The following is a 27,721-nucleotide window of genomic DNA, read 5'->3' on the forward strand; positions in this document are numbered from 1 at the left end:
GAATTAGGTTAGCAATGCTTTGTAAGATGAAACACATATTAGACAGAGGACTTGAAACACTTGGTTCCACACCATGATTTCCAATTAGCTTTGTAGCATGTGACATTCTCCCTGATGACACCTGAGGAGGGGAAACTGCAGGACAGCTGGGCTGGGTCTATATTTGTTTCCTTTGCTCATGGTTGGCATGTTACTATTTGGGGGAAGGAGCAATCTAGAATTACTCCAATATAGTTTTCCTAAGTTACTCTCAGAAAGCTGGCACTGAAAGACTGAAGAGAATTTATTTTTTTTCTTTGCAGAAATTTGGTGTCATCTGAGTTAAAAGAAGAATTTATGGATTCTTAAGTTAGAAGGCAAGTTTATATATAGTCATAGTCACTCGTTTTTAAACCATTTTAGATTTTTTTAAAACCCTTACTTCAGCATGCTGCATTGTAATGTGTCTGTCCTTGTAGAATAAGCAAACCACTCAATCCAAAAACTTTCTCTTATGTAAAAAAAGAAATATGACTAATTAAAGATATGTTATGTAGGTATAAATTAATGGCAATAAATGGCATAAATCACTTTTATCTTTTTTAAAATCAATAGTAGTGACAAATTCTCATCTTATAAATAGAGTATTTTCTATGCTAATGAAAGCTTTTGGAAGTGGTGAGAAGATAGTCTTTAAACAACATGTTTTAGTCTATTTTAAGTACAGTGGCCAATTTAATATCCTGCCAGTTTCTATAACATAGTATATTTCAATTATTTAGCTGTGTTTTTATTGATGAATTTTACATATGCATACATATATATTTTTTATCACTAAATTTAAGTATCCTATGTCAGCAATCCAAATGTGCTCATTGAAGATCCAATTTCAGAAAATATTCTCCCATTTTCATTTTAGGATTGCTTCTCTTTTCTCCCTCTTCCCCATTGTTCCAAGCCCTAGCGAAAGAAAGTAGTTTGATTGTATAGTCAAGTTGTTTTGATGGAGCACTGAAAACTGGAACTCAAATTAATAACAATAGATTAAAATTTGTCACAAATCTGTAATCCATTGTTATTAATTTGAGCTTCAGTCTTCAGTAATCCATACATATGTATGTATATGTATATCTTTATACACACACATATACACTATATCTGTGTGTGGGTATATTCATCGATACATACACAGAGAAAACAGAGTATGGTGGGTAGAATGCTACACTCACAGCCAGGAAGAATTGAGTTCAAATAACCTCATTGAAGACAATCTGTGACTTTGACTTCTTGTAGCCTCAGCTTACTCAAATGAAAAATGAATCATAGTAATTCATTGTGTTAGTGAAGACCAAATGAGATTCAGTGAACTTTGTAAAACAAAGTGTTATGTAAATGTTAGCCCAAATAAGCTTTTTTATATAATGTTTTGTGGTAGTAAAGTACATTTCTCCCAACCATTCTGAATGAGAGTACAAACAATAACATCTCCATTTTATATATGAAGAAAATGAGATTTAAGAAAGTTTAAATGCTCTTAAAATTATTATACTAAAGTTTGGACTCAAACAGATATTTTTTATTTCAAATTGTGTGTCCTTTTGTTTTTTTAATAGCTTATTACTTGCATTTTTAAAATTAACAATGAAAAAAATTAATCTGCCCTTTCTATTATATTCCCTTACCATCCCCTTCCCCTACCACACCTACCATTGATCAATGAAAAAAAAATTTCTAAACAGTCTGGTGAAACAAACTCCCACATCAGCCATGTCCAAATTTTTTTTTCATTTTAAGTTTGTTAATTCTTTGTCAGAAAGTATGTTTTATTTTTTTCTTTCAGGTTCTTGTTTTTCTCATCACTGATAAGAGTTCTAAAATCTTAAAAATTGTCTTTTTTCCTCTAATGTTATAATTATATAAATTATTCTCCTAATTCTGGTTACTTCATCAGCTCATAAGATCCACCTAGTTTACTCTGAAATTGTTTATTACATCGCTTTTTATGGCACAAAAATATTACATTCATAGCTACCATTTGTTTAAGCATTCCCCAATATAAAGATACTATTTTAATCTCTCATTTTTGCCTACCATTAAAAGAATTGCTAACAAGATTATACAGTGATCAATTCTGATGGACATGGCTCTTATCAACAATGAAATGATTCAGGCCAGTTCCAATGATCTTATGATGAAGAAAGCCATCTGCACCTAGAGAAAGGACTGTAGGGCCTGAGTGTGGACCATAACATAGCATTTTCACTTTTCTGCTGTTGTTTGCTTGCATTTTGTTTTCTTTCTCATTTTTTTCTCCTTTTTGATCTGATGTTTCTTATGCAGCACGATAATTGTGGAAATATGTATAGAAGAATTGCACATGTTTAACATATATTGAATTACTTGCCATCTAGGGGAGGGGATAGGAAGAAGGGAGGGAAAAATTTAGAACACAAGGTTTTGCAAAGGTGAATGTTGAAAATTATCCATGCATATGTTTTGAAAATCAAAAGCTTTAATAAAAAAATAAAAGAATTGCTATATATATTTTTATAACATTTCTTTGGGGTATGGGCTTAATTGTGGTATAGCTGAGTCAAAGGGGATACATTTTGCCAACTTAAGTAGCTGGACTCCACTAACAATATACTAGTATATGTTTTCCCATAGCTTTACCAACATTTGTCATTTTATTCTTTTGTTGTCTTTGCCAGTCTGATAAATGTAAAGGGAGACCTCAAACTTGCTTTAATTTGAATCTCTTGGATTATTAGCAATTTAGAGCATTTTTTAAACATGTGATGATTTATAGCCTGGATTTCTTTCTTTGAAAGCTTTCTAATTATATTCTTTGACTATTTATCCATTGGGGAAATAACTCTTAAGTATTTATTTCAATTCTTTTCATTCCACTATATTGCTTTTTATATGCTATTCCATACCTAATGTTTTTTCTCTTACTTTTTAAAATTCTAGACTTAGTAATCACCAGCAAAAAACATTCATCCAAATGAAACAAAAGGTGATTGCATATCATAAACTTCAAATGATGTATATTTTATTTTTTAAAAATATGCATATTAACAAATTCATGCTATTTACTTTCAATTTACCTTCTCATTTCTTTTTCTTCTATATATTTTTGGAAGTTTATCATTCTTTTATTATTATTTTTACATAGTCAGAAAAGTACTATTTTGCTTTAGGAAGTCTAAATGGGGTCTTTCTTACTGTATATTGCTCTTTTCTCTATCTCCCAATTCACACTTTTACCAGTGGTGTATGGAACTATGTGCCTGTTTTTCTGCAACCCTGTCAATATTGAATTTTATTGATTTTAACTTTCTTTGCCATCTTAGGAATGTGGCACCTCAGAGATATTGTCATTTGTATTTCTTTGCTGTTTGGAAAGTTTGGCCAATTTTTTCAAGAGGTTGTTAATATTTATGAAGACATTTCTAATTAAACCTATAAAATGTGGACTCACAGAAGTGTGTTTTCTGGGACAAATGGAAATAATTCTTTTTTATTTGGTACTTTTTGGGGGACTGTTCTGTGAAGTGAGATTGAACTGTTATTAAAGAACTGAGTAAAGACTAGGAAAGAAAATTGATGGCAAAGCAGGGACCAGAATTGCTTGTAGCTGAGTTTCTTTTGTTTCTTTAGTGCAAACCTAAGGTACCGGAATTTACTTCAAGTGTTTTTCCTAGTTTTATGGACATATGTAAAGTAAATTTAGTAGAACAAAAAGTATTATGTCTTTAATGCCTTATAGATGTAGTATACCATAGGGCTCGCAGGTTTTAGAATTAGATAGGTAGAGGTGAGTTCAAATACTGTCTCTGCTATTTACCTGTGACCATGACTCTTATTTTCTCTCATATTGTCTCAATTTTATTATCTGCAAAATTGTAATAATAATCCTGTGGTATCTATCTTATTCAATTATTGTGAGGGGCTAGTGACAAAATGTCAATAACATGTTTTATGAACTTTAAAATATAAATGCAAGCTATTATTACTAGTTATTATCATCATTACATGCTTTTCTCTACCCCTTACTTTTTCTTTGACATCACTTTTCATCTATTCTGTCTGTATCTTAAATGTACAGTTATTTATATATTGTCTCCTATTAAGAACGTAAAATCCTCGAGGGTATAGACAACATATTCCTTGTATTCCCAGGACTTAGCAAATAGGCAATGCTCAATCCTTATTGACTGACCAATTGATTATAACTTAAACCCAATTCCCACAATTGAATTAAGTCTTTGACCAGGAGAGATTTCCATGACTTGAATGTCAGTAAGTCTAATGTCAGTAGACTGACTGGCTATCACAGCCCAACTCTCTGTTGTCCTTAGTATGTTTACTTAGTTCCTGGGTTTTGTTATATTAATGTTCATAGACCATGACACATGAGTCCAGGGACCTTGCTTTCAGGTCACACTCAATCATAGTCTAGCTATCTGTATGCCTTTAAGATTCAAGGGAATTTATTATCTCTTATTCATCTTTACTTTTCTCATCTGTAGAGCTGGGCTGGATGACCCTTCCAGCTTTCAGGTTCCATGTTTCTGTGAAGGGAGATTATAACAAAAAGTTATCATTATTGGGGAATGAGAAGGAGTGCTCATGCATTGGGGATTTTTTTTTTATCTTTTAGTACTTTGTCTTATTTTCAATTGTTATTGGGACACTTAAAGGTGACATATATCAAGCCCTACCCTCAGCTCTCTGTATGTCAATTTAGTTTTGTTATATGTGATTTCATCAGTGTAGTGGACTTCTAGAGAGTCAAGTTTTCCATTTTTCTATAAGAGAAGAGTTCAGAATTTGGAATCTTAGGAGCTATGTTAGAGTCCTATTTTTACCATTTAGGCAAATCTCAACATCACTGTGCTTCAGTTTCCTTACCTGTAAAATGGACAGGTTGGACTCTATGATTTCCACGTTTCCTTGCCCCTCTAACATCAGTGAACTGGAGGAAACTTTATCCAATGCAGAAAAGCAACTTAGCTATGGATTGTTTTTAAGAGTTGCTCAGAATACTGAGAGGTTAACTGACTTATGCATATGTGTCAAAAGCAGGACTTGCATCCAAGTGTTCTTTACTTCACAGATGGCCCCCCCTACGCATTATGTCACATGGCCTCTTAGACAGGATTGTGCTAGAGCTGGATGGGACTAATGCCAGCAGGCATGTTAAATTTTCTATGTGAGGATTTACACTTCAGAAATTGGCAAAGGCTGGAAATCACCTATTGTTTTGATTTATTGTTTCATTGACTTTTTACATTTAAGAAAGTGTTAACACTACAGATTAAATTAAAAACTTCTAAGCCAGTTGTTAATTTTTTTTCAGCACATCTCTCTTCTAACCCAAATGAAATCATTTAAACATTTAAATGTGACTTATCCAAACATTTAAATCATTTAAGAGTGTAGTTCTGCTCATTGACAATAGGTCATTCCAGAATTTTGGTACCAATGAGTTTTAGATTTCCACAATTTTATGTGTCCTATGGTGACAATTAAGAAGCCAGTGTTCTGTCCATTTTGAGTGCCCAAGGCAGAAATAGTATCCTGGTTGTAATTAACTCTGAACTCACTCCCATTATCAGATGTAAGTGACAAGTGGCAGACCTAGGAGGGATGCATGTGTAACAGAAAAGAGATAAAATATTTGGCAACCGTTGTAGTGAGAATAAAGCTGGTTTTTTTCCTAATATTTTTCAATACCCTGAGGATAGATACCAATTTCACTCAATTTTAATTTTTTGAAAAATTTCTTAATTTTGTAACCTAGAAAAATAAAAAAGACTTCTTAAAGGCATCTTTTTCTTTGCATCCTTCACAGTTTCTAGGAAAAAAAGTCCTTGAATACAGTAAGTAGTCAACTCTCTAAAACTATATAAGACGCAGAACAGTTGCTGAGCTGCACTGATAGAAAATTTCCTATGCCACTGGATGAAATCATGTTTCAGACCAAAAGAGTAAAGACAATAACAAAATTAACTAAAATAATTGTTATGTATCCATCATTGTGAACATCAATGATTGTCCTGAAATTTATATTTAGAAAGTGTGATTGACAGGACTGAATATTAGGTTGACTTTGGGAGGCACCCAAAAACTTTTTTGAAAAACATAAATATCAGTTTGCTTTCTTGTCATTTGCCTAATATTATTCATAGTGAAAATAGGCATTAAAACTCATGTCTTCAAATCATCTCATTTTACAGATAATAAAACCAGTCCAAAGAATTGAATAATTTGCTAATAGCAGAATCTTGGTTCCATCTGAGGTCCTTGCTTTTCCCCCTAGACCATGCTACTTCTATATTATAAAAAGGGAACATAAAACATGCAGCTGCAAGGTATCCCGATTGTTATTTTTTTTTTTTAATAAAATGAATGATTGAATTTTAGGCTGAAACTACCTTTTAGATTGTTTTCTTACTTTCTAGAACTTTTCCCTGACTTCCTCAGCATCCTTTGAACTTTCAGTGACATTCATTATATTATTTATAAATAATTAATGTAAAGACCAGTTCCCATCCAACCTCACCAGTACTTATTGAGTATTTCTATATGAAGGCATATTTAGTATGTGTGAGGCAGTTGGAGCCAGGAAGACAAATTCAGATCCTGCTCAGACACTTACTAGTTCTATGACCACAAGTCATTATTTCAGCCTCAATTTTCTCATTTGTAAATTAGGGATAATATTAGCAGCTACCTTACAAGATTGTTGTGAGGATCAAATGAAATTATATATGTAAAATACTTTACAAATTTCATAAATCCTAGTTGTTGTTGCTATGATGATAATGATATAAAGAACAAAAAATGATCCTGGCCTTCCAGAAGTTTGCATTCTTTCCAGAAGTTACAACTTACCAATATATACATAAGACTTTAAGGCAAGAGAGAACTAGAGGGATCAGGAAAGGCTTCTTGAGAAAGGCATGCGTTCTAGGCATGGGGCACAGCTTGTACAAAGTCATGGAGGTGGGAGATGGAATAACAAGTTTGAGTTACAGCAAGTAGATTAGTTTGACCAGACTGTAGAGTATATGAAGGGGAATGATGCAAAGTAAAACTGAAAAAAGTACAGGTTGCAAAAGGATTTAAATGCCAAGCAAAGGTTTGTATTTTATGCTAAAAGAAATAGACCCTGAAAGTTCTTGAACAGAGTGAAATGGTCACATGTACTTAAAAGAAGATTATTTTGGCAACTATCTGGAGTTTGAATCAAAAAGAGAAGACAGGATACTGGGAATCCATTTCTACTTCTGTTACATTTCACACTTCCTCTTATCTTAAAGTGTTTGCTAATGAATCATGAAAGATTATCTTTCATCATTTCAAGCTATTTTCTTTTTCAGATCTTGCTCATGATTTAAAAGATTTGTATTGGTACATTTTCTCCTCAAGACCTTAAGTCAAAGCTACAAAGTTTTCATTATTACCATTATTAGAAGACATAGCTCCAACCCCAAACTATCAACAAGCTCCTTGTTATCTTTAAATTTTTAGCAGAATTCTAGGCTGAAGACACTTTTAAAATAACATATTTTGATAGGCTTCCAAAGAACACCATTTCTTGGGATAGTCTTTCAGAATGTCAATGAGGCTTTGGTACAGGCCTTTTAAGGAGAACAAAGATATTACCAGACACATCCCAGTTCTTCAAGATGAGATTTTGAATTGTCTAACAATGGGATAGTTATTCTTGTAAAAGTATGAAGTTTCTCAGGCATACAAAAAATATATTGAAACCAATTAGAAAAGGTTGTCCTTTTTTGCATACAAGAGCTCTGCAAACAACAGGTAAATGTATGACATCATCTATGCTGATAAGAATAATTTTCCAGATACTAGAGATTTTAATTCATGGGATTCTGCAGCATGAATATTTTGAAGAACAGTCAAATTGTTCTTATTCTTCTTTAATTTCCAACACCCATCAGAATAAAACTGGGTGACTAGACTCAAAGAGACCAGTTTCATCAGTATGGTTAGGGAATAAATTGTGTTCAGAAATGAGGCTCGTGAAAAATAAGATATTTTACAATTTCTTAGTTTGCTGACTATGTATGTTCAGAAAGGAGATTTTGACATTTCAAAGTGAGATATAGCATTAGAATATATACTGGAGTAGATTTTTAAAAGTCAGTCAGTGATATTTGCTTATGAAAATCTTATACTTTATCAGTGAACATCATTCCAGACTTGTGCGCTGACTGATCTTTAAGTGAGAATCATTTATAAAATATAGTCTGGATCTATATTTTGGCAAATTCTGGTCCTCTAGCAATTTCATCATGGTTTTCTTGCATTTTTAGTGGGATCTTGCCCAAAACACAGCTGTACGATTCTAGAAAACAAGATTTTCTCCTAAGAACTTTGAACATTCTCCAAGCCATATGGTTTTCATTAGGACCCACTATACATAGCTAATTCTTTTCTTATTGATTGTGTAAAGTGAAAGTCACTTAGTAAAATGTATTAAGGCCATGCTATGTACCAGGTACCTTGCTAGGATGCAGAAAAAGGCAAAAAACACTATCCCTGCTCTCAAGGAACAAACATTCTAATGGGGATGATTACAAGTCATCTATGAAATCCACCAAAAATTTGGAACAAGGGGATTCCAGACATATTAACATTTCATCTTCTTTACTGTCCAGGACCAAGAAAATCTCTACCATTTATCTGGAAAGGGCAGGAAGAGCAGGCATTCGGTCCTGGGCTGCTGCTGCCATGGAGGAAAAAACTGGCAGGGCTCCAGTGTATAGCCGGGATTCAGCCACTAGTCCTACTGCTGACCAGAGCTTCAACTTTTATCCCATGGATCTCTACGACTCTGAAGACAGGCTGCCAATCTTTCCAGAAGAAAAAATTCAAATGAGAGGAGAAGTCCTGAAAGAACCAAAGAGAGGTGAGAGGATCCCAGAATTAAGTACGGCAGCCCATGATCAAAAGGAAGTAGAAGAACTGGCCCGGTATTATGGAGTTGAAGATGATAAGGATCTGGAGGATGAGATCGAAGTAGGGAGTGTGCTTCGGTCTGGGGGTTCAGATTACCACTCAGCAATTTCTTCCCTCAGACCCCATATAGTTCCAAAGAGGAGAGAGCCAGGGAGAGAAGAGAAAGACTGGCAATATCTGGGGGAAGCAGAAGATGAAGAGGATGACGGATTCCCCACCTGGGGCTCTCGAGGGCACTACCAGGAATTGAGGGAAGCCTACAGGTACGCTCGGGGCCGCTCCAGTGAGGAATATGAGTGCTATGTCATACCAGAAGAAGAGGATGAAGAAGAAGCGGCTGATGTTTTCTGTGTCACCTGCAAAATTCCAATCAGAGCTTTTGACAATCTTTTTGGCGAGCACAAGGATCATGAAGTGACCCAGCTTAACACGGCAGCAGAAAATGCCCGGGTAAATAAGACACTTTTTTCTTCCTGTTTCTATTTAAAGAACATTCCAATTGCCACTCATAACTCTTTTGTTTGACAGGAGGAAATTCATAAAAACATGTTCAAATTGGAAGAGCAGATTATTCAAATGGAAAACTTTGCAAGTCATTTGGAGGAAGTTTTCATTACCGTAGAGGTAAGAGAACTTGTTTTGGGTGTTTTTTTTTTTTTTAAACTAACCCACCATTATATGCCTTTTAAAAATCAATAATTGGTGGGTTAATAAATCGACTCAACATAGATCTGATTGTAATGGAGACTAGAGGAGACAAAGAAACTAATGCTCCTCTCTCCCCATTACCTGCCGGATGTTATATACACTTGAGCTGAATGAGCCCTCAGAAGGTATTCCAGTATAACCCCTGATTTTTACAGATAAGGAAACTGAGGTATAAGGAAGTTACGTGCTCAGGGTCACACAGATAGTAAACATCAGAGACAGATCCAGGTTCTCTGACATTAGAGTCTATGCTCCTCATTATTACACTGGGGAAGAGGAAGGGTCAAGCCTCTGGAATTGCTTTGAAGGTGACAGATCAGTTATCCCTAAAATCTATATGCTGTTGGTAAAAGTGACTTTTCTGTGTTTCCCTCTACCACATACTAAAATTAAGTCCCACCTATTTACTATGCTCCATTGTTTTATGACTTAAACTAGCACATGCTGCCCCCACTATTTAGGGAAAGTCGTAATTAAAGTGCTTCCTGGTTATAGATATTTAAACAGTTGAGCTAAATGACTGCACACTCACAATGCAATGAATAGAAGCAATAAGTGATAGTATCCTGTTATAGATGTTTATAGCTGGACAGGAACATAAAGTACATCTAGTTCCACTCTTTGACTTTACATATGGAGAAACTGAGCTGTCTTTTAAAAGCCTAGCTATATTACCATAATTACTTTCTAGAACTAGTGGGTGGTAGGGGCAGGAATCTGATCTGAGAGGTGATATCTGTGTTTTGACTACATGAATCATACAGAATACCCTCTCCACTCCTAGTTCCTGAGACTTATCTGTGCTTCTGAGGCATCTGTCATATTACCCTGCTATCTGTATACCCCTGACATTTAACAGCTGTCAATGAGAGAAAATGCTGGCCACTCAGCAATTTCACCAAACTTTAACTCAAGGAGGAAAGCCCAGGCCAGCAAACTGCTAAAAGGAATGCCTCCGTGAGGGAATAATTCACTACTTTCATTTAAAATCTCCCCACCATGTGAAAGAACATATTAAATATATTAATGAAGCATTTTTAGAGACACTAAGAATTTTCCAATCCTATATTGTATTGTTTCTCAATCAGCAAAGCTATAATTAGCACAGAGTGAACAGAAATTTGCCCTGGAATACCAAAATTGTTTAGAGCACAAAATATAGTTGTGATAGCAATTAATTCCCTCTCCCACTCCACTTCCTCTTTTTTTAAATAATATTTTATTTTTCCAAATACATGCAAAAATAGTTTTCAACATTCACCTTTGCAAAACCTTGTGTTCCAAAATTTTCTCTTTCTTTCTCTTTTCTGCCTCCTCTAAAAAGTAAGCAATTTGATATAGGTTAAACATGTGTATTATTCTAAACATATTTCTATATTCATCATGCTATGCAAGAAAAATTTGATGAAAGGGGGCAAAATGATAAAGAAAAAAACAACAAACAAACGACAACAACAAAAGAGAAAATACTATGCTTTGAGCCACATTCCACTGGATTTTTCTTAATGATTATTACATTATTTTCATAATTATAAGTTATAAAATTGATCTGAGAATTTTTTTGGACATGCTATGACCCGAGGGGATAAAACAGCTAGTCACAGCTCTATGCATCAGTAAAAACTTATAATAGCAAATTATAGTGCAAGGTTTCCTTCAGGGAAGGAGAATCATAAGATAGTTTACCATCTATACCAAAGGAAAACACTTGCAAGGAGAACCCCCCTTCCTGTGAAGGAGGGTTTACCATCCTGGGACAAAGACAGGACTTATATACATAAAAAACAACAAGTGGGCTGGACCATGACCCAGTCATTCTTAGGTCTTGTGTAGCAGTTCCCAACAGGCTACTGAATGAATAATGCAGGTGTTCCTGGTTCCTGTAGAAATAGTCTCCAAGTTGAGCATCAGAGTTAGTATGGTAGGAACAGGATTGTAGTACCTGGTTCAGTTCCCTCACAAGAAAGGGATTGTGAGCATGTCAAAAGATGTGATGGAAAATCTGGTTCTGGGAAATAAGAGGACCTCCAACAAATCTAAATATGAAAATCATAAATCCCTCAGTGAACACCTGATGCTGGTCAAAGTAATACACTTTGCCAGAGAGTGAGATCACTCAGCGGGCAAAGGATTTTTGTAATGTCAAGCTTAGGGAACAGCCTGCTTTCTGGGCCTTAGCTCTGAGAAACAGGGCACCTCCAAATATCTTGATAGTGGGGAGGAAGGGATTAGGGGAAGGTTTAGTGCATTTTAACATATAATAGCAAACCTTTCATAACACAGCTAAGGTTCAACCAGCATAATGTGGAAGCCTGGCTTTGAGCTCTGCAGTTCCAAAGGGCAGTGACTGATTAAAGCAAATTAGCCACACCTGATACAGTCCTTGCCATCCAGCCCCCTTCTGCTTATCTCTTCATTGACAACCTTTTACTTCTGCCCAGAATCTAATTAAACTTTTACTGGATCAGACACAGTTGTGGTAATTTAATTTGTTGGCTTACAGTACTCAGGCCTGCTTTACCTAAGACCTTTTCAAAAATTATCTGCGTGCCTGATGCAAACTCACATTATTGTTGCACTTGACAGATAAGCTGACTCTTCTCACTTTTGGATTTTGATAATATCTGACTGGTGAACCTATGGTATTTATGAACTTGTTCCTCTCTTCTTTAGTGAATGGCCTTCTTCTTCCAAAAGTCCAACTCCAGACTAATGTCAAATATGAGAGAATACAGTAAAGTATGAAGAAAGAATTATCCTGAGAACCATATTTTAGTCCTAGTCTATCATTAATTAGTCATATGACCTTGGGTAAATGCATCACTTTGGATCTCAGTTCCCTCCCATCCCAACATTTATATAGCCTCTAAAGCTTTGAAAAATACTTTACAAATCTTATTTGATTATAACAGCAATTCTGAGGTAGTTATTATTATCTCCACTTTACAGATTATGAAACTGAGGCTGTAAATTCTTAAAGGGATTTACCCAGGGTCACTTAGCTAGTAAGTATCTGGAGCATGATTTGAACTTGAGTCTTCTTTAATTATTCTAAGACTAATACCCTCCTATAGCATACTATCTAACTACTATCTCCTGGCTTTCCCATCAGTGAAATTGAGGAGAGCACATGAGGTTTTCTGTAAGGTCTCTTTCAGCTCTAAAATTATTGTTTTTTAGTAGTATTCTTTTAATTACATGTAAAGACAAATTTTATTGTTCATTTAAAAAGTTGAGTTTCAATTTTTCTCCCTTCCACACCCCTCCTAAAATAGTAAGCGATTTGATATCAATTATATATGTGTAGTCATGTATAATATCTTTCTATGTCAGTTATGTTGTGAAAGAGGAAATAGGCCAAAAAGGAGAAAAACATGAAAAAATAAAGAAAGTGAAAATAGTATGCTTTGATCTGCATTCAGACTCCATCGGTTCTTTCTGTATGTGAATAGATTCATCTTGAGTTCTTTGGAACTGTCTTGGATTATTGTATTACTGTCATCTCTAAGACTATAAAATGAGATAATGAAAAACAATATTTAAGGGAGAGAATTAAAGAAATGACATTTAAGGAAATGTATCAGTGGATTGGAATGGGAAGCACCTCAATTCAGGAAGATCAGTTCCTCCTTCCCAATGGGAAATATACATAGTCAAATACTATTAATATATTACATTTGTATGGTCCTTTATGTTTTCCAAGTGCTTTCATATACTCATCCCATTTAATATTCAGAACAACCTTGTGACATAGACAGGGCCCATGTAATACTATCCTTTTAGTATTTCTCATTTGCAATGCTCCATATTCCATTTTTGAGCCTGGGTTCTACTGCGGGCTGTCCCCCATTCCTGGAAGGCTTTCTTTCCTCATCTCCATCTCCCAGAATCACTCAGATTCAGCTCAAATGCCACCTTCTGTTGAAAGTCTTTCATACTGCTAGTTCCTTTCCCTCTGACATTAACTTCCATCTTCTCTGAAAAATCTTGCATGTACCAATTTATATCCATGTTATTTCTTCCAGTAGAATGGGAGCTCTTTGGAGGCAGGAACTGTTTTTGTCTTTTCTTTGTATTTGTGCCTGTCATGAAACAGATATTTAATTTTAATAAATGATTGATTTAGTAATAATACTAACAGCTGACTACATAGAGCACTTGAAAGTCTGCAAAACAATTTACACACATTACCTTATTTAGTCACTAATACCCATCATTATCCCTATTTATAGGCCAAATGAGACTTGAAAAGGCTAATTGATTTATTTAGTAAAACAATTAAAAAGTTAAAGATACAAAGAAAAAAAAAACATTCTGCTCCTTCCCTCAAGGCCTTTACAGTCAATTGGGAGAAACAACATGTACACATATAATCAGATTATACATACACACATATACAAACCAAACACGAGCACTTGAGAGGCAGTCACTAGAAACTGGAAGAATCAGAGGAGACCTGGAGTAAAGGACTTTGAATCCTAAAAGGTACGTACATAGTGTATGGAAACCAGAAATGGAACATCACATATGAAGAATAATAAATAACAGTTTGACATTTCAGAGTGTACAGATTAGGTAATAATTTGTAATGAGTCTGGAAAAATAGGTCGGAGGTAAGTTGTGAAAGACTTTTAATGCCAAATGAATGAGTTTGTATTTCATCATAGAGGTAAAATGGCTGAAGGAGGAAATAATATCCCCACAACACATCTTTAAGTTTAATTTGCCCTATTTACATTTTCTTCAATACTTTTTTAAATCTAGACAATCACCAAAATAATAAATCAAGCCCAGATATATAGCTGGACAATTTTCTAAGTGCTCATACTAAATGCTCACACTAAAAATTTAACAATCAGCTCTACTACAACTTTAGTTAGACAAAAGCTGATAAAAGCCTGAAATAGAGTAGCGGATGTGTGAGAATGAGAGATATCATTCAGGTAGAATTAACAAGGCTATATACATAGCAAAGGCAAGTTGCAATTCAAAGGTGACCCTAAGGTTGTAAACAAAGTGAGTGGAAGAAGAAGACCTTAGTCAGAAATGGAAAAATTGCAAAAATGGTGGGTTATAAGTGGGCTACAGAGTTCTGTCTTAGGACATAATAATTGTTTTGGGCATTGTTTATTCTGAGATGTATCAGTTGGAATGGCTATAGGAACTTGTTTTTAGGATAAAAAACAAACTTGTTTGATTTCCTCCCCCCACCCCTCCCCCTTTTTTTTTTTTTTGCTGAGGCAAGTGGGCTTAAGTGACTTGCCCAGGGTCATACAACTAGAAAGTATTAAGTGTCTGAAACCAGATTTGAACTCAGATACTCCTGACTTCAGGGGTGGTGCTCTGCCCACTGCACCACCTAGCTGCCTCTTAGCTTGACTTTTAAAACACTTCACATGAACAGCTATGATGGACATGACTCTTCAACAATGAGGTGATCCAGGTCAATTCCGATAGACTTGGGATGGAGAGAGCTATTTGCATCCAGAAAAAGAACTGTGGAGACTGAATATAGATCACAACATAGTAATTTGACCTTTTTGTTGTTAGCTTGTTTTTTTCTCTCATTTTTTTCCTTTTTGATTTGATTTTTCTTATACAGCATGATAAATGTGAAAATATGTGTAGAAGAATTAAAAAAAAATAAGACACTTTACAATCTGATCTTTGAGGGTCTCCAAATCTTTTTCTGTCCTTCCTACACATCTAATTTTCTCTCTTTAATTGTTTTCCAATGTAAACTTTCTACTTTAGCCAATCTAGCTGCCCTCAAAAGAAACCATAAATAGATTCACCTCTGACTTTTTGCTCATGTTATTCCCTCTGACTCATTCCCTTTCCCTTGCCCCTAACTTTACTAGAGCCTACTTATTCTTCAAGACTTATATCACTTTCCATCCCCTCCACAAGGCCTGTCCTTATCTCTGCAGCTCACAGTGAGCTATCTCTCCCTTTTTCCCTGGCAGTTCCGTAAAATTAGTACTTCATTTATGTGGCGCCTTATCTGGGATTATAATTGTATTGTGTTTTTCAGTCTTATTTTTTTCAATGAGATCATAAGCTCCTTAGGTGCAGAGACTATCTACTGTTGTGGCATCCACTGCCCCTAGCATAACACTGTTGGTAAATGTGTGTTCATTGGTGCAAATGATAGAAAATACGTTATCAGGAAACATTAAAGAGGCCTCCTTCTGACTCTAAGATTTTATGATTAAATCTCTAACTCTCTGAAAGTGTGCGAAAGAGCATTGAAAATCCTTTCTTCATTCCTACAGAAGATGAAATTATAGGAAATACTTTTCAATAGCCAAAATAGAGATTGGAAATTAGATACTTCTTTAAGGAAATGTTGGTTTTTAATATATTACATAAATTGCACTTCCAAGGTTTCACAGCAGAAATGAGACTGAGTTTCCCAATGAGAAATTGACAGAATCTGACCTTGATAGCATTCAAGGTTATATAGTAGAGAAATGCTGCAATCAAATTTGAGAGAGCTAGCCCTAAGTTCAGGTTTTGCCAATAATGTAACTGGATAGCCTTGATCAAGTCCCTTAATTTGAATGAGCCTCAGCCATCCATTGAGAATAGAAACTAGTTCAAATGATTTCGATTATTGTTGCTGTTTAGTTGTATCCAATTCTTTGTGATCCTATTTGGGGTTTTCTTGACAAAAAGTAGTTTTTCATTTCCTTCTCTAGTCCATTTCATAGATCAGAAAACTGAGGCAAACAGGATTAGGTGACTTGACCAGGGTATACTACCAACTAGGAAGTGTCTGAGGTCAAACTTGAACTTGGAAAGATGAATCTCCCCGACTCTAGGCTTGGCACTCCATCCACTATGACACCTTGTTATTATAAAGCTATGTAATCCTTGCTTTATGTTGACTCTGGAATGGTCAGAAAGTGGGTTGGGTTTGTGATCTTGCCCACCCTCCCACACCTCTCCCCAACCTTTTCTCCTCTCCCTCCATCCCTGGGATCATTGCTTTTGGAGTATAAGATCTGGATTTTTATTCTGGCTCGGACACTTACTACCTTGGATCACTTCTTTACCTTTCTACACCTGCTTTCTTCATCTGCAAAACGTAGAGGATGCAATAACTAATCTATAAGGAAGGAATGAAACATTTAACACCTACTGTGTGCCAGACACTGTGCTAAGTGCATTGCCAATATTATCTCACTTGATCCTCACAACAGAACTGAGATGGAGACACTATTATCAACCCTATTTTACAGATGAGGCAACTGAAACATATAGGAGTTATTTGCCCAGAATCACACAGCTAATAAGCATCTCAGTCAAATTTAAGTCTTCCTGACCAGGCTCAGAGCATTATTCATTATGCTACTTCACTGTCTCTAAAGCTATCCTTTTGCAGATCCCAGGCATTTTCACTGTCTCCCACCTTACACCTTATACAAGAAGCTGTTTCCAATCTCCCTTTATTAAAATGCTTCCCTTAGGTTGATTATTTCCAATTTATCTTGTTTATAACTTGTTTGGAATAGTTGTTTGCATGGCATCTCTCCCATTAAATAGTCAGCTTCTTTAGAACAAGGACTATCTTTTGCTATTTCTTGTATCTCCAATGTTTAACACAGTCCCTGGCAACACAGTAAGTATTTAATAAATGTTTATTGACTTACTATGACCAGGAATAAAAAGAACTTGGTTCTCCTTCTAGGTCTTCCATTAACCACCCTTAATTAATCAAGTTTTAGTTTTCCTTTTCTACATACTGAGAATTTGAATTAGTTAATCTTCAAATCCTTTCTAAATTCAAAAAGTGAACATTTTAAAGTATTTAATTAAAAATATGGCTTAAATTTTTATGATGTGCAATTATGTAAACTAAAACAACTTGTCTCAAATATCTTACAGGAGAATTTTGGAAGACAGGAGCAGAACTTTGAGTTGCATTATAATGAGATCTTGGAAATTCTTGCTCAGAAATATGAAGAAAAAATGCAAGCTTTAGGGGAAAAGAAGAGAGAGAAAATAGAAGCATTGTATGAACAGTTGGTCAATTGTGGTGAAAATCTTGACACTTGTAAGGAACTGATGGAAACAATTGAAGAGATCTGCCACGAGGAGAAGCTTGAATTCATAAAGGTAAGCAATAATACAGGGGAAAAAAATTAACTGGGATAGATTTTGCTCATCTCAGCCTAGAATAATCCAAATTAACTGAGGGTATAAAATATTTTGATGCCATTGATGGTGAATGACATTATCACTTTCCAAGGGTAAAGTCATGACCTTCAGTGAAGGTGGAAATTGGAAAAACCAGTAGAATTAATAGGATGGGTGTCAAATAATAATGCACTGGACCTGTGACCTCATCCACATGGGCATTCCATACATTGATACAGATTGCAACCCATCTGTGCCTTCTTATCTTGTACTATTCTTGTCTATATCTGTCCAAAAGATTCTCCAAAGTGGGTCCAGATGATTAACATTTTGGATATCTTCCTTTAAGCTATTTGTTACAAATAATCTCTAATGGTGCTAGAAAAACATTTCCTCAAAGTACTCTTGCTACTCCTGGAGATACAAAACCATGAAACCATAAGATTTCTCAGAATAGAATAGAATGTAAGCTTTTCTTAGTTTCTACTAACTTCTGCCTACCTCCATTTTTTTGCTAATTATATAGAACACATAAATGTGTATATCTCAGTTTAGAGAGATCTCTAATGGCAGATATATTTTTTAAAATAATTTTACTTCTAACTCAATAGAGTCATTCAAATAATATTTATGATCTCCTATTAAGGGGAAGGCACTATGCTAATCACTAACATTTAAAGGTGTGTAAAGGTTTCATAACAAAGACTCTTCCCCTGTCCTCAGAGAATAGCAGTAATATAAGGAGAGAGGCTGAGGGCCTATGTGCACAGCCTGTGGAGTAAGTAATATTTGGATTCCTTTCCAAGGTTTCCTCATCTGCCAGCTAAGTTGTGTTTAGTGTTTATCAGTATGAATCAGAAGTGGAAACTGGAGCCACTACTAGGATGGAGAAGGATCTGTGCAATTTGCATGTTGACTTAGAAAAAGTTATTTTTGTTTTATTGAAAGTTATTAATGTTTTATTGTATTTTTATTTGTTTTGCTAAATATTTCCCAATTACATTTTATTCTAGTTTGAGCCTTAGTTGAAAGTGTTATGGCCCTCATATTCTATCCTTCTGCTATAGATAAATCTTTTAAATCCCAAAAACTTGGCCAGAGAGTAGAGGACTAAGCAAGTAAGTGTGAGCTGTCAAATCTTTAAAAATCCCCTGGCAGCCAGCAATGGATTTTTTTCTGACTGCTACAATTGTAGACCAGGGGCTCTGAAGTATTCTGTTTTCTAATTTTTTTTTTTTTTTTTTTTTTGCTACTGCAGCATCTTTTCAGTGTTGATAGGTTTCTTGTCTTCAGAAATACTGGCGACACTGCATCTGTCTTGCCATTTAATATTCAGGACTGGACTTTGGTGTGTAGCCAATCCGAGCTTCCTTATTGCTCCCTCAGATCAGATTCAGGATTTTTCCTCTTCATCCTGCACCGGCTTTTAGGATAAATGACCTAGCCTTGCCCTCCACATTCTTACTTTGTCCTTAGGGTAATGCAAGCTTTGGTAAGCATGAGGTTGTATAATAATTCTCAGTTGATCTCATTACTTGGCTGGCTCCAGTCTAACAATATGATGTTAGGAATGAATGTGGTTGAAAAGAATAATATGTATTTCTTTCCATCATATCCATATTATCTGCTTTGCAATGATAGCTGTTAGTTGTCAAAATTCTTGGTCTGAAAACCCTTCATACTTATAGATCAAAGATCTGAGCTTTTATTAAGTAAATTATATATCTACCCAATGTTTACCATTAAAATATCTCAGTATTACTAAGAAAATAGTCTCGACCTTGTAGACTTCCTGAGAGGTCCCAGAATCCCCACATTTGAGCCAGCCTCCAAGGGGTTTAATGGCTATGTTTAGAGCTGAAAGGGGATTTGGTGATTTTCTGGTCCAACCCCACTTATGCTGAGGCAAAGAGCAGTTTGCCCAGGGTCCTGCGAGAACTCCAGCACCCATCCCACCTCTGCCCACCTCAGCCAGGTTTGCCCGTTCCTCGAGGCTGCCCACCAACCTGTGACAGCAGCTGCGCTCCCCTAGTAAGAGCCCTGCTTCAGTGCCCCTTCTATGTTCCATCTTCTCTTCCCTGCCCCACGGAACAGCTGCCAGATTCTCCTGATTCCCATTCTCCTGTGGATCTCTCAGCTCCCAGAGCTGCTGTCATAATTATCCCTTTGGTGCTGGCACTCTGCCTAGGATGCAGGACTCTGGTGGAACAAGGTCAAGAGCACTTGGTGGTTTGGGAGGAAGAGGAAGAGCACTGACCAGATCAGGAGTCAAGAGACCGGGCTCCTAGCCCTCTGATGTAGCTGTCCTATCTGCCTCCCTTGTAAAATAGAGATAAAAACATTTTTGTAGCTACCTGCCTCACAACATGGTACAGCGAATGGCAATCTGGGCTGACCCGGGTTCAAGGTTCACCTCTGACACATCCTGGCTGTGGCACGTGGGCAAATCACTGAGGTCCTCAGCATTCTAAGGAATTCTAAGGCAGTTCTTGGTACGTGTGTGTGTGAGAGACTGAGAGAGACAGACAGACAGACAAAGAGAGAGAGACAGACAGACAGAGACAGAGAGACACAGAGAGAGAGAGAGAGAGAGAGAGAGAGAAACAGAGAGAGAGAGAGAGAGAGAGAGAGAGAGAGAGAGGAGAGAGAGAGAGAAGAGAGAGAGACAGAGAGAGAGAGAGAGAGAGACAGAGAGAGGTGTGTGTGAGAGAGACAGACAGAAATCCTTTAGAAATCTGGTAAACCTGTGAACCTCTTCTCAGAATAATTTTTTTTTAAAATTTCATAATGGAAAGAAGTGCTGAATTTCAGTTAGAGGTCACAAGAAATATTTAGTTTCCCTCTCACATAAACTGATAGATACTCCCCACCCCTACTGAAATCTTCCCATGAACCAATCTGCATTCCCCAGGGTAAGAGCCCTTGCTCTACTATGCCTGTAAACTGCAGAGGAGATGCTGATCTGCACTTAACAGGTAAAAGAGGTTCCTCGTTCAGGAATTTCCTGGTATCAATGAGAGCATAGTCCCACACTTAGCTTTCTTACCCCAGAAAGGTAAGAAAAAGATCTAAGAAAATAAATGTGGAAACAGTTTACAAATCATAAAACAGTGCAGGGCCATGTACCTACAAGGTCATGTAATCCGTTTATGCTTTTGAACCTGCTCAAGGAAAGAGAAGCTATAGTTGTGACAGGCGCTCCAGACGCTGTAGACATGGTCAGGGGAAAGGTTGGACACCACCAGTGAGTCCGGTTCAAGAGTACACAGACAGGAAATGTTGACCTCCCTAAGTCACTTCTCCTTTCTCTTGATCCCTGCATCAGGAAAGCACGCACTCCCTGGTTTATCAGTGAACATTTTTGGCTCTGGATGGGGCTTCCCTGGTGCATTACCTCAGGTATTTGGGGGATTTAGTGCACAGCCCAAGGATTATTTTTAGTACACATACTTTAGGCCCTATAGGAAGCTGACAGTTAGCAAGGTCATAAAAGACTGAGAACCTTGGAATGAATGATCAGACCTTCCCTAGGACTACTAGAACTTGAAGTGAGATGACTGAGTCAAATAAGGACTGTTTCTGTGCCATCATGCTTACCCATCATCCTCCTGGCACAGGAACAAATTATGGGATAGTCAGATTGAAAGCTATGAGCAAGTTAGATAATTCAAATAAAAATAGGAAGTAAGAGATCAAGAGGATCCATTTAGGGCTCTTCATTATCTTACAGGCTAGCTTCAGAGACAGTGAATAAGTTATCTAGAATCTCATGGTAGCCAGGACTCTGAGATCCTGTCTAGTATTCTTTGCAGTTCTTCTTCAAGACTGCTACTCTGATCACTGATCTTACACGTCTTGTTACTCTGATATATATGAAATGTTTTATAATTTTATATACATTATTTCACTGGACCTTCACAAAAGCCCAGTCAGATAAGCGCTATAGAGATTGTTTTCCCTATTTAAGATATGAGAAAATCGAGTCTGAGACATTCCCCAGAAAGATGGTGAGCGAGAGTTTAGTCGTGGGACTTGAACTTCCAAGACTCTAGGAGATGCTCTATCCGCTGTGCCACAAAAGAAGGCTATTGCTTCAGAGTTAAGAACAGGAAAGCACTGTGATCTATCTAGCCAAGTAGCTCACAGGTTCATGGTGCGGTTTCTTCCTTATGACAAGGAGCGCCCCAGGTTAATGATGGGTAATATGGCTTTGAAGAATCTGGAGTGCATATTTATAGATTAGTAAAACTCTAATTGAGAAGTAAAGCTTTGCTACCCAGGAAACTTTCTTCCACTTTGTAATTATATCACCTATTATCCATGGCTGAGATTTTTATTTTTCACCTGAGGATGGGAATTGCATCAAGCATTCTGTTTTGTTCATTTTTCTTGACAGTTCAGCTAAATAGTAGAATGTTCAGAAATATCCTGAAACATACCTAAGGAAACCCCCTAGTGACCAATTAATGATCCCATTAGCCTTTCTTTTCCAGAGGCACCATTTTCTTTGGCAGGTGCCCCTTTGGGGGAAATAATAGGTATTTTCAAACACAGCATTTGGTCCTTTTGATCTGAACTGCCTCGTGACCCCTGTGCGTAGGTGCTTTTCCGCTCAGCACAGCAGTGGCTCTGGATTAGGATAGGGAGGGGGAAACTTTACATGCCAACATCCTCCTACTTTCATTGTATCAAGCCACCTTGGGGCCCTTCTAGACCTTTTACCATTTGACATCATGCTTCTTCCTTTTCCTTTCTTCTCTCAAGATTAATCCCTATGTTCTCCTTGGTTTAGCTCAGCCAGCTCTGCTGTTGTTCCCCTTTGCAGCTCTCCCTGGGTGTAAAGAAGCAGATGTGAACAGCCCAAATTGTTTTTAGCAGCTGATACAACCTGAGAAGTATAATTGCAGTAATCTCCAAAGTAGCTGGGGCAGACAGTTCTTTTCATTGCAGAACAGGGACTAGCTTTGAGCACTCCACTCGTTTCATGGTGTTAAGCTTTCTACTAAAAGAAGAAAAAAATAAAAAAATTAACACACTAACTAAAAATACTCCCTAATGCCTCATTCCAGGAGAAAGAGAAGCTTAATGTTTTAATTGCTTCCAGATTTCAGAAAGCTTCCCCAATTTGTCCTAGGTGGTTTATTTTCTTTCAAGGAATGTGTCTTTGTTCCAATTGTGTTTTCTCTGGACTCATCTGTGTTCTTATAAAGTTTTTTATTTTTTTTTGGCAATAGGGTAAAGTGTCATTGTAAACACAAGCCAATTGCCCTGTGTTTAATTTTTAAAAATAGACTAGTGAACATGACGTACTTTGATATTGAGACTTCTGATAAATATTAAAATGAAATGTGGACAGCCTGGGGATGAGTACAGATATAAAGCAAATCTTTTATTTAAATTTTCAATAGGGAAAAATTCAGTTAATTTCCCTTAGAATTCTATTCTACACCACCAATGAAATTCTATTTCTAAGAGGCAGGAAGACATAGTGGAGAGAATGCTGGGTGTGGAGTCAAGAAAGGCCAGGTTGAATTTCTACCTTAGAAACTTATAAGTTGTATGACCCTGATAAGTCACTTCATCTCCTTTTTGCCTCAGTTTCTTCATCTGTAAAATGAAGTAATAGGAGTTGATGGACTCTAGTATTTTTTTCAGCTCTAAATCTTTAGTCCTACATGTAAACCCCAAATGATACTTCAAGCATAGATCAACTATATACCAGGCAGAAATAGTAGGCTATTCATTAATTATTATTGCTTATTCTATCTAAGCCTTCCAAATCTGCTTGCAAGTTACTTCAATTTCTGCAAAACTTTGCTATTAATATAATTAATCACCAAATTATAGCCTGTTGTTAAGAATGGTTTGCAGTTTTCATGGCACCTGAAGGGAGTGCACTAACAGACTCGTTTTTCCTTTTCCTTAGCTCAAATTAGAAAAACCAAAATTGCTTAAATTTAGCCTTGCCTGAATTGGGCTGTCACTTGCTAGAGTAATGAATAGCTGCTTATGTCTTCAAATAAGTTTAATCTACTTTTGCCAATTTTGGTTTTAGGGGGATAGGGAAAATGTTTTGTTCATCATAGTACCTTGCCCCTAGTTGGCACTCATTAAATATTTATTGAATCTAATCTAATATTTCTTTCTCTAAAGAGATGCATTGTTCCATTTTGGAATGTGGGGCAAAGTTACAAGTACATAACTAGAGAAACAACAGGAAAGACAAGTCTCAGATCAATTTTGAGAACTATCTCATTTGAGAAGAGGCTGGAAGGAAAAAGGGCAAAGTGGCTTGGGACACTATGAAGAGGCTACTTTTGGGGGCACTGGATGAGTTTGAATTTTTTAGTTTACCTGTGTTATGGCCATCAGGAAGAAGGAACCACCCAAGAGCTTCCTATTTTTAATGAATAATTTTCATAAAATTTCTAAAATTAAAATTGTATTTTTTAATTTGAAATATGCCTATTCCTTCCTCCCCAATTACAAATAAAAGAAAAAAAACCTTCTATTAGTTAATATTATTTTTAGGTGCTGAGAGGCATTATTGTGGGGTGGATAAAAAGTGAATCTCTCACTCAGAAAGACCTGAGGTTAAGATCTGACTCTAATACATGAGTCTGGACAAATCACTAAATGTGTCAGGGTTCTTAGTAACTTATTAAGACTATAAATAGCAAAGAAAGGGCTGACCCTCATTTCCTCCTTTTGAGTTTCCTTACCTGAGAATTATCTGTATCACCTGCAATCACAAACCTAGTCCTACTTCCTTAAGCCTGACTAAACCTGGGTGTTTTAAGCTGCTACAGGAATGAAGATGTAGTCAGCACCTTCTAATTTTTAGTGCATTTGGACAGAGAACAGGTCTTGCACGTGAGCCACCCAAAAATATTTGTAGTGGAAGTATTTATTCCACAGCATATTCCTAGAAACCAGGACAAGACTAGTACATGCAGAAAGAAACAAGGGGTTCAAGAAACAATTTCTCTCTAGAAGTCAAAGGAGTGAAACCCACTTTTATTATCTCTTAGGTGTAGGAAGAGGTTGCTTACATCAAACCAGATGTAAGCCAAGGTAAGGTAAAGTAATGTAGTGTTTCAACACTAGCTTTCTACTTAGCCTTGGCATCAGTTGATTTTTGCCAAGATTACCTCAACTAGAATAAAATCTGATTAAATTAAACCTGATATTGTGTAGTTCTTTTTTGTCTTTATTTAAACACTGAATTCCTACTGATATGGAATACTGACCATTTTTATTTAAATCTTACCTCCACTCTTTTCTTCTCTTTCTAGGATGCAGTAACTATGGCTGACAGGTAAATATTTTTATTTTGATATACATCACATTTTTCCCCCCTTCCCCCCCCTGCATGTCCAAGCACATTAAATTCCAATTAGTTGATTTGCCAGAATATTCTTCTGGGGTGTGAATACTTTAGAGAGAAATCTGAATGGCTTTATAATAATAATATTTTATAGCCAAAGACGAATCAAATCCCCTCTCTTTGCAAATGAAGAAACTGAGGTTCAGAGAAATGATGTAGGTAACCAGTTATTCAAGATAGATAGGCAAAGACTTTCTATTTCCTACCTTTCCTATCATTCCATAGTTTTTTCATCCATAAGTAGTACTCTCATCACTCTCACTTGATCTACTACAATAGCCTTCTAATTGATGTCCCTACTTTGAGTTCCTCCCACTCCAATCTATCCTTCACCCAACTGCCAATGCATTCTTCCCAAAGGCTCGTTCTGACTGCATCACATACAATAAATTTCAGTGTCTTCTTATTACTTCCAGGGTCAAATATAACTTCCTCTGACATTTAAAGCTCTTTGCAGCCTTTTCCAGTCTTCTTAGACTCTCCCTCTCTCTTTGCAGTCCATGGACCAGTCCCACTTGCCTACTTTACTGTTCCTTACTCACAACATCCCACCTCTCATCTCTGTACTTTTGCACTGACTGTTTTCCAAGCCTAAAATGTTTTCTTTCTTTATCTCCATCTCTTAGAGTCCATAGTTTCCTTAAGATTCAGCTCGACTTTGCTCCAATCCGACCTTCTGCAAAAGGCCTTCCAGTGGCTTCCTATTTGAGAGATTACCTTTTATCCACTCTATCTTTGTATATGTTGTTATTTTCATGTTTGTATTTGCATTACATCAAACCAGATGTAAGGTAAGGCAGGGTAAAGTAATGTAGTATTTCATTAGATGAACTTTTTGAGAGCAAGGATTTCTTTTGCTTTTTTTGTAGTCCCAGTACTTAGCACAGTGCCTGACACACAGCAGATGCTTGATAAATATTTGTTGATTAATAAATCTAGAAAAACCAACATAACTGACCTTACATATAGCCAATTTCTTAAAGATATGTTTTCAAAAATTGAAAAGTTAATATCCAAAGGGTTTGGAAATAGTTTTACATAACTTTTTAAGAAATATAGATAGATAGATATGTATGTGTGAGTAGTAGTAGTAATAGTAGATATATGTCCCATAAGAGAGAAAAGTTATTGAATCTTGGAAGTCACCTTCTCTAGGAAGCCTTCCCTGAACATCTCAAATTATTTAATATTCTCTCCCTCTTTAAATAAACTCCTAATCTCAGTTATATTCATATTATTCTTTAACACTACCATCCTTCACCTTGCAATACAATGTAAGTACCTTGAGGCCGGGAACTCTCTTAGGCTTATTCTTTTTTTTTTGTATTTCTAGTACCTGAGAGGTAGGCTGACATAGTAGATAGAGAACTGGCTTCAGAATTAGAAAGACCTAGATCCAAGTACTTCCTCCCACAAAGGAGTGTGACTATGTGACTTGGGGCAAGTTATTTAATTTCTCAAGGTTCAGGGCAACTCTCTAAGACCATGGCTTATGGAGAAGATACCAATCTGAATAGATAGAGTGAGTTTTCTCCTCAAGGCTTCCCTATATCATTGCACTCATAGGTGCTCCAATTACCAGCCACCTAGTGCCTAGCATATATCATGTATGATAGATTTTTGCTGCTTTGTTGAATGTAATCTGATCAGAAAAGAGCACAGTAGGACAATTATTTCTCCTGTTTGGGGCATCATATTTCTATTAATATAAGAACTGTTTCATTTGTCTTTATGTCCCTAGACTTTAGCATAATGCCCTGCACATAGTAGACACTTAACAAACACTTATTAAATTGAATTGAATGTATGCTATTAGTAACTTAGCTATTTGAACATCAATGAAAAATCAAAACAATATTTTAAAAAATTTTTGTAGGTATAAGTTAGCTTAAAGAAAAAATAAAAGGCACTATCCTGCAAAAATCAACTGCTTTAGAATTTAATCAGTATTTGTAAAACAAAATTTCAAAATACCTTACTAAGTATACTAAGCTGAGGATATTCACAGTGCAAAAAAAGGAAAAAAAAACTGCCCCTGTAAGTCTGTATCTTGATTGATATGTTGATTTTAGAATTAAACCCTTTCAGATTTTGGATGTGTGCATACATGCACACACACATACACACACACACACACACACACACACACACACTTCCATGTATCTGTGTCTCTATTTCTCTTTCTCTTTTTTGTCCCTTCTGTATGTGAATTTCTCTGTTTCCCCACAAGATTGTTTGCTCTATCACCACCAGAAATACCAGAACTAAACTTTCTTGGATGTGCTATTCTCCTCACAGAATGTCTTTGCCACAGTAGCATTCAGCAAGACTGAGAAAATCACTACAAACTTCTTGTTAATGCATACACAACCCACTAGGCTTCTCTTCATTGGCTTATAATGGCTCTGCAAGACTAGGGTGTGATGATACCTGATATGACTGCTGGTGGTTACCAGTAAGGGAGGATGAGATGGGATCTTTAGAAAAAAAATCCTACCTATACCCAGC

At 36.3% G+C, this 27,721-nt stretch overlaps 1 protein-coding gene across 1 annotated transcript in view; it reads left to right on the forward strand.

The window, feature by feature from the left end:
- Positions 1-224: 224 nt before the first annotated feature.
- FSD2 (fibronectin type III and SPRY domain containing 2) overlaps positions 225-27,721 on the forward strand; it is a 70,772-nt gene continuing 43,275 nt past the window's right edge. The window contains exons 1-5 of the mRNA XM_051981192.1: positions 225-356; positions 8,676-9,426; positions 9,505-9,600; positions 17,575-17,805; positions 25,122-25,144. Coding sequence (XP_051837152.1) covers positions 8,749-9,426; positions 9,505-9,600; positions 17,575-17,805; positions 25,122-25,144 — 1,028 coding nt within the window. The 5' untranslated portion in view covers positions 225-356; positions 8,676-8,748. The remainder of the gene's footprint in view (positions 357-8,675; positions 9,427-9,504; positions 9,601-17,574; positions 17,806-25,121; positions 25,145-27,721) is intronic.

This window comes from Antechinus flavipes, chromosome 2, assembly GCF_016432865.1.
Source record: "Antechinus flavipes isolate AdamAnt ecotype Samford, QLD, Australia chromosome 2, AdamAnt_v2, whole genome shotgun sequence".
NCBI classification, from domain to species: Eukaryota; Metazoa; Chordata; class Mammalia; order Dasyuromorphia; family Dasyuridae; genus Antechinus; species Antechinus flavipes.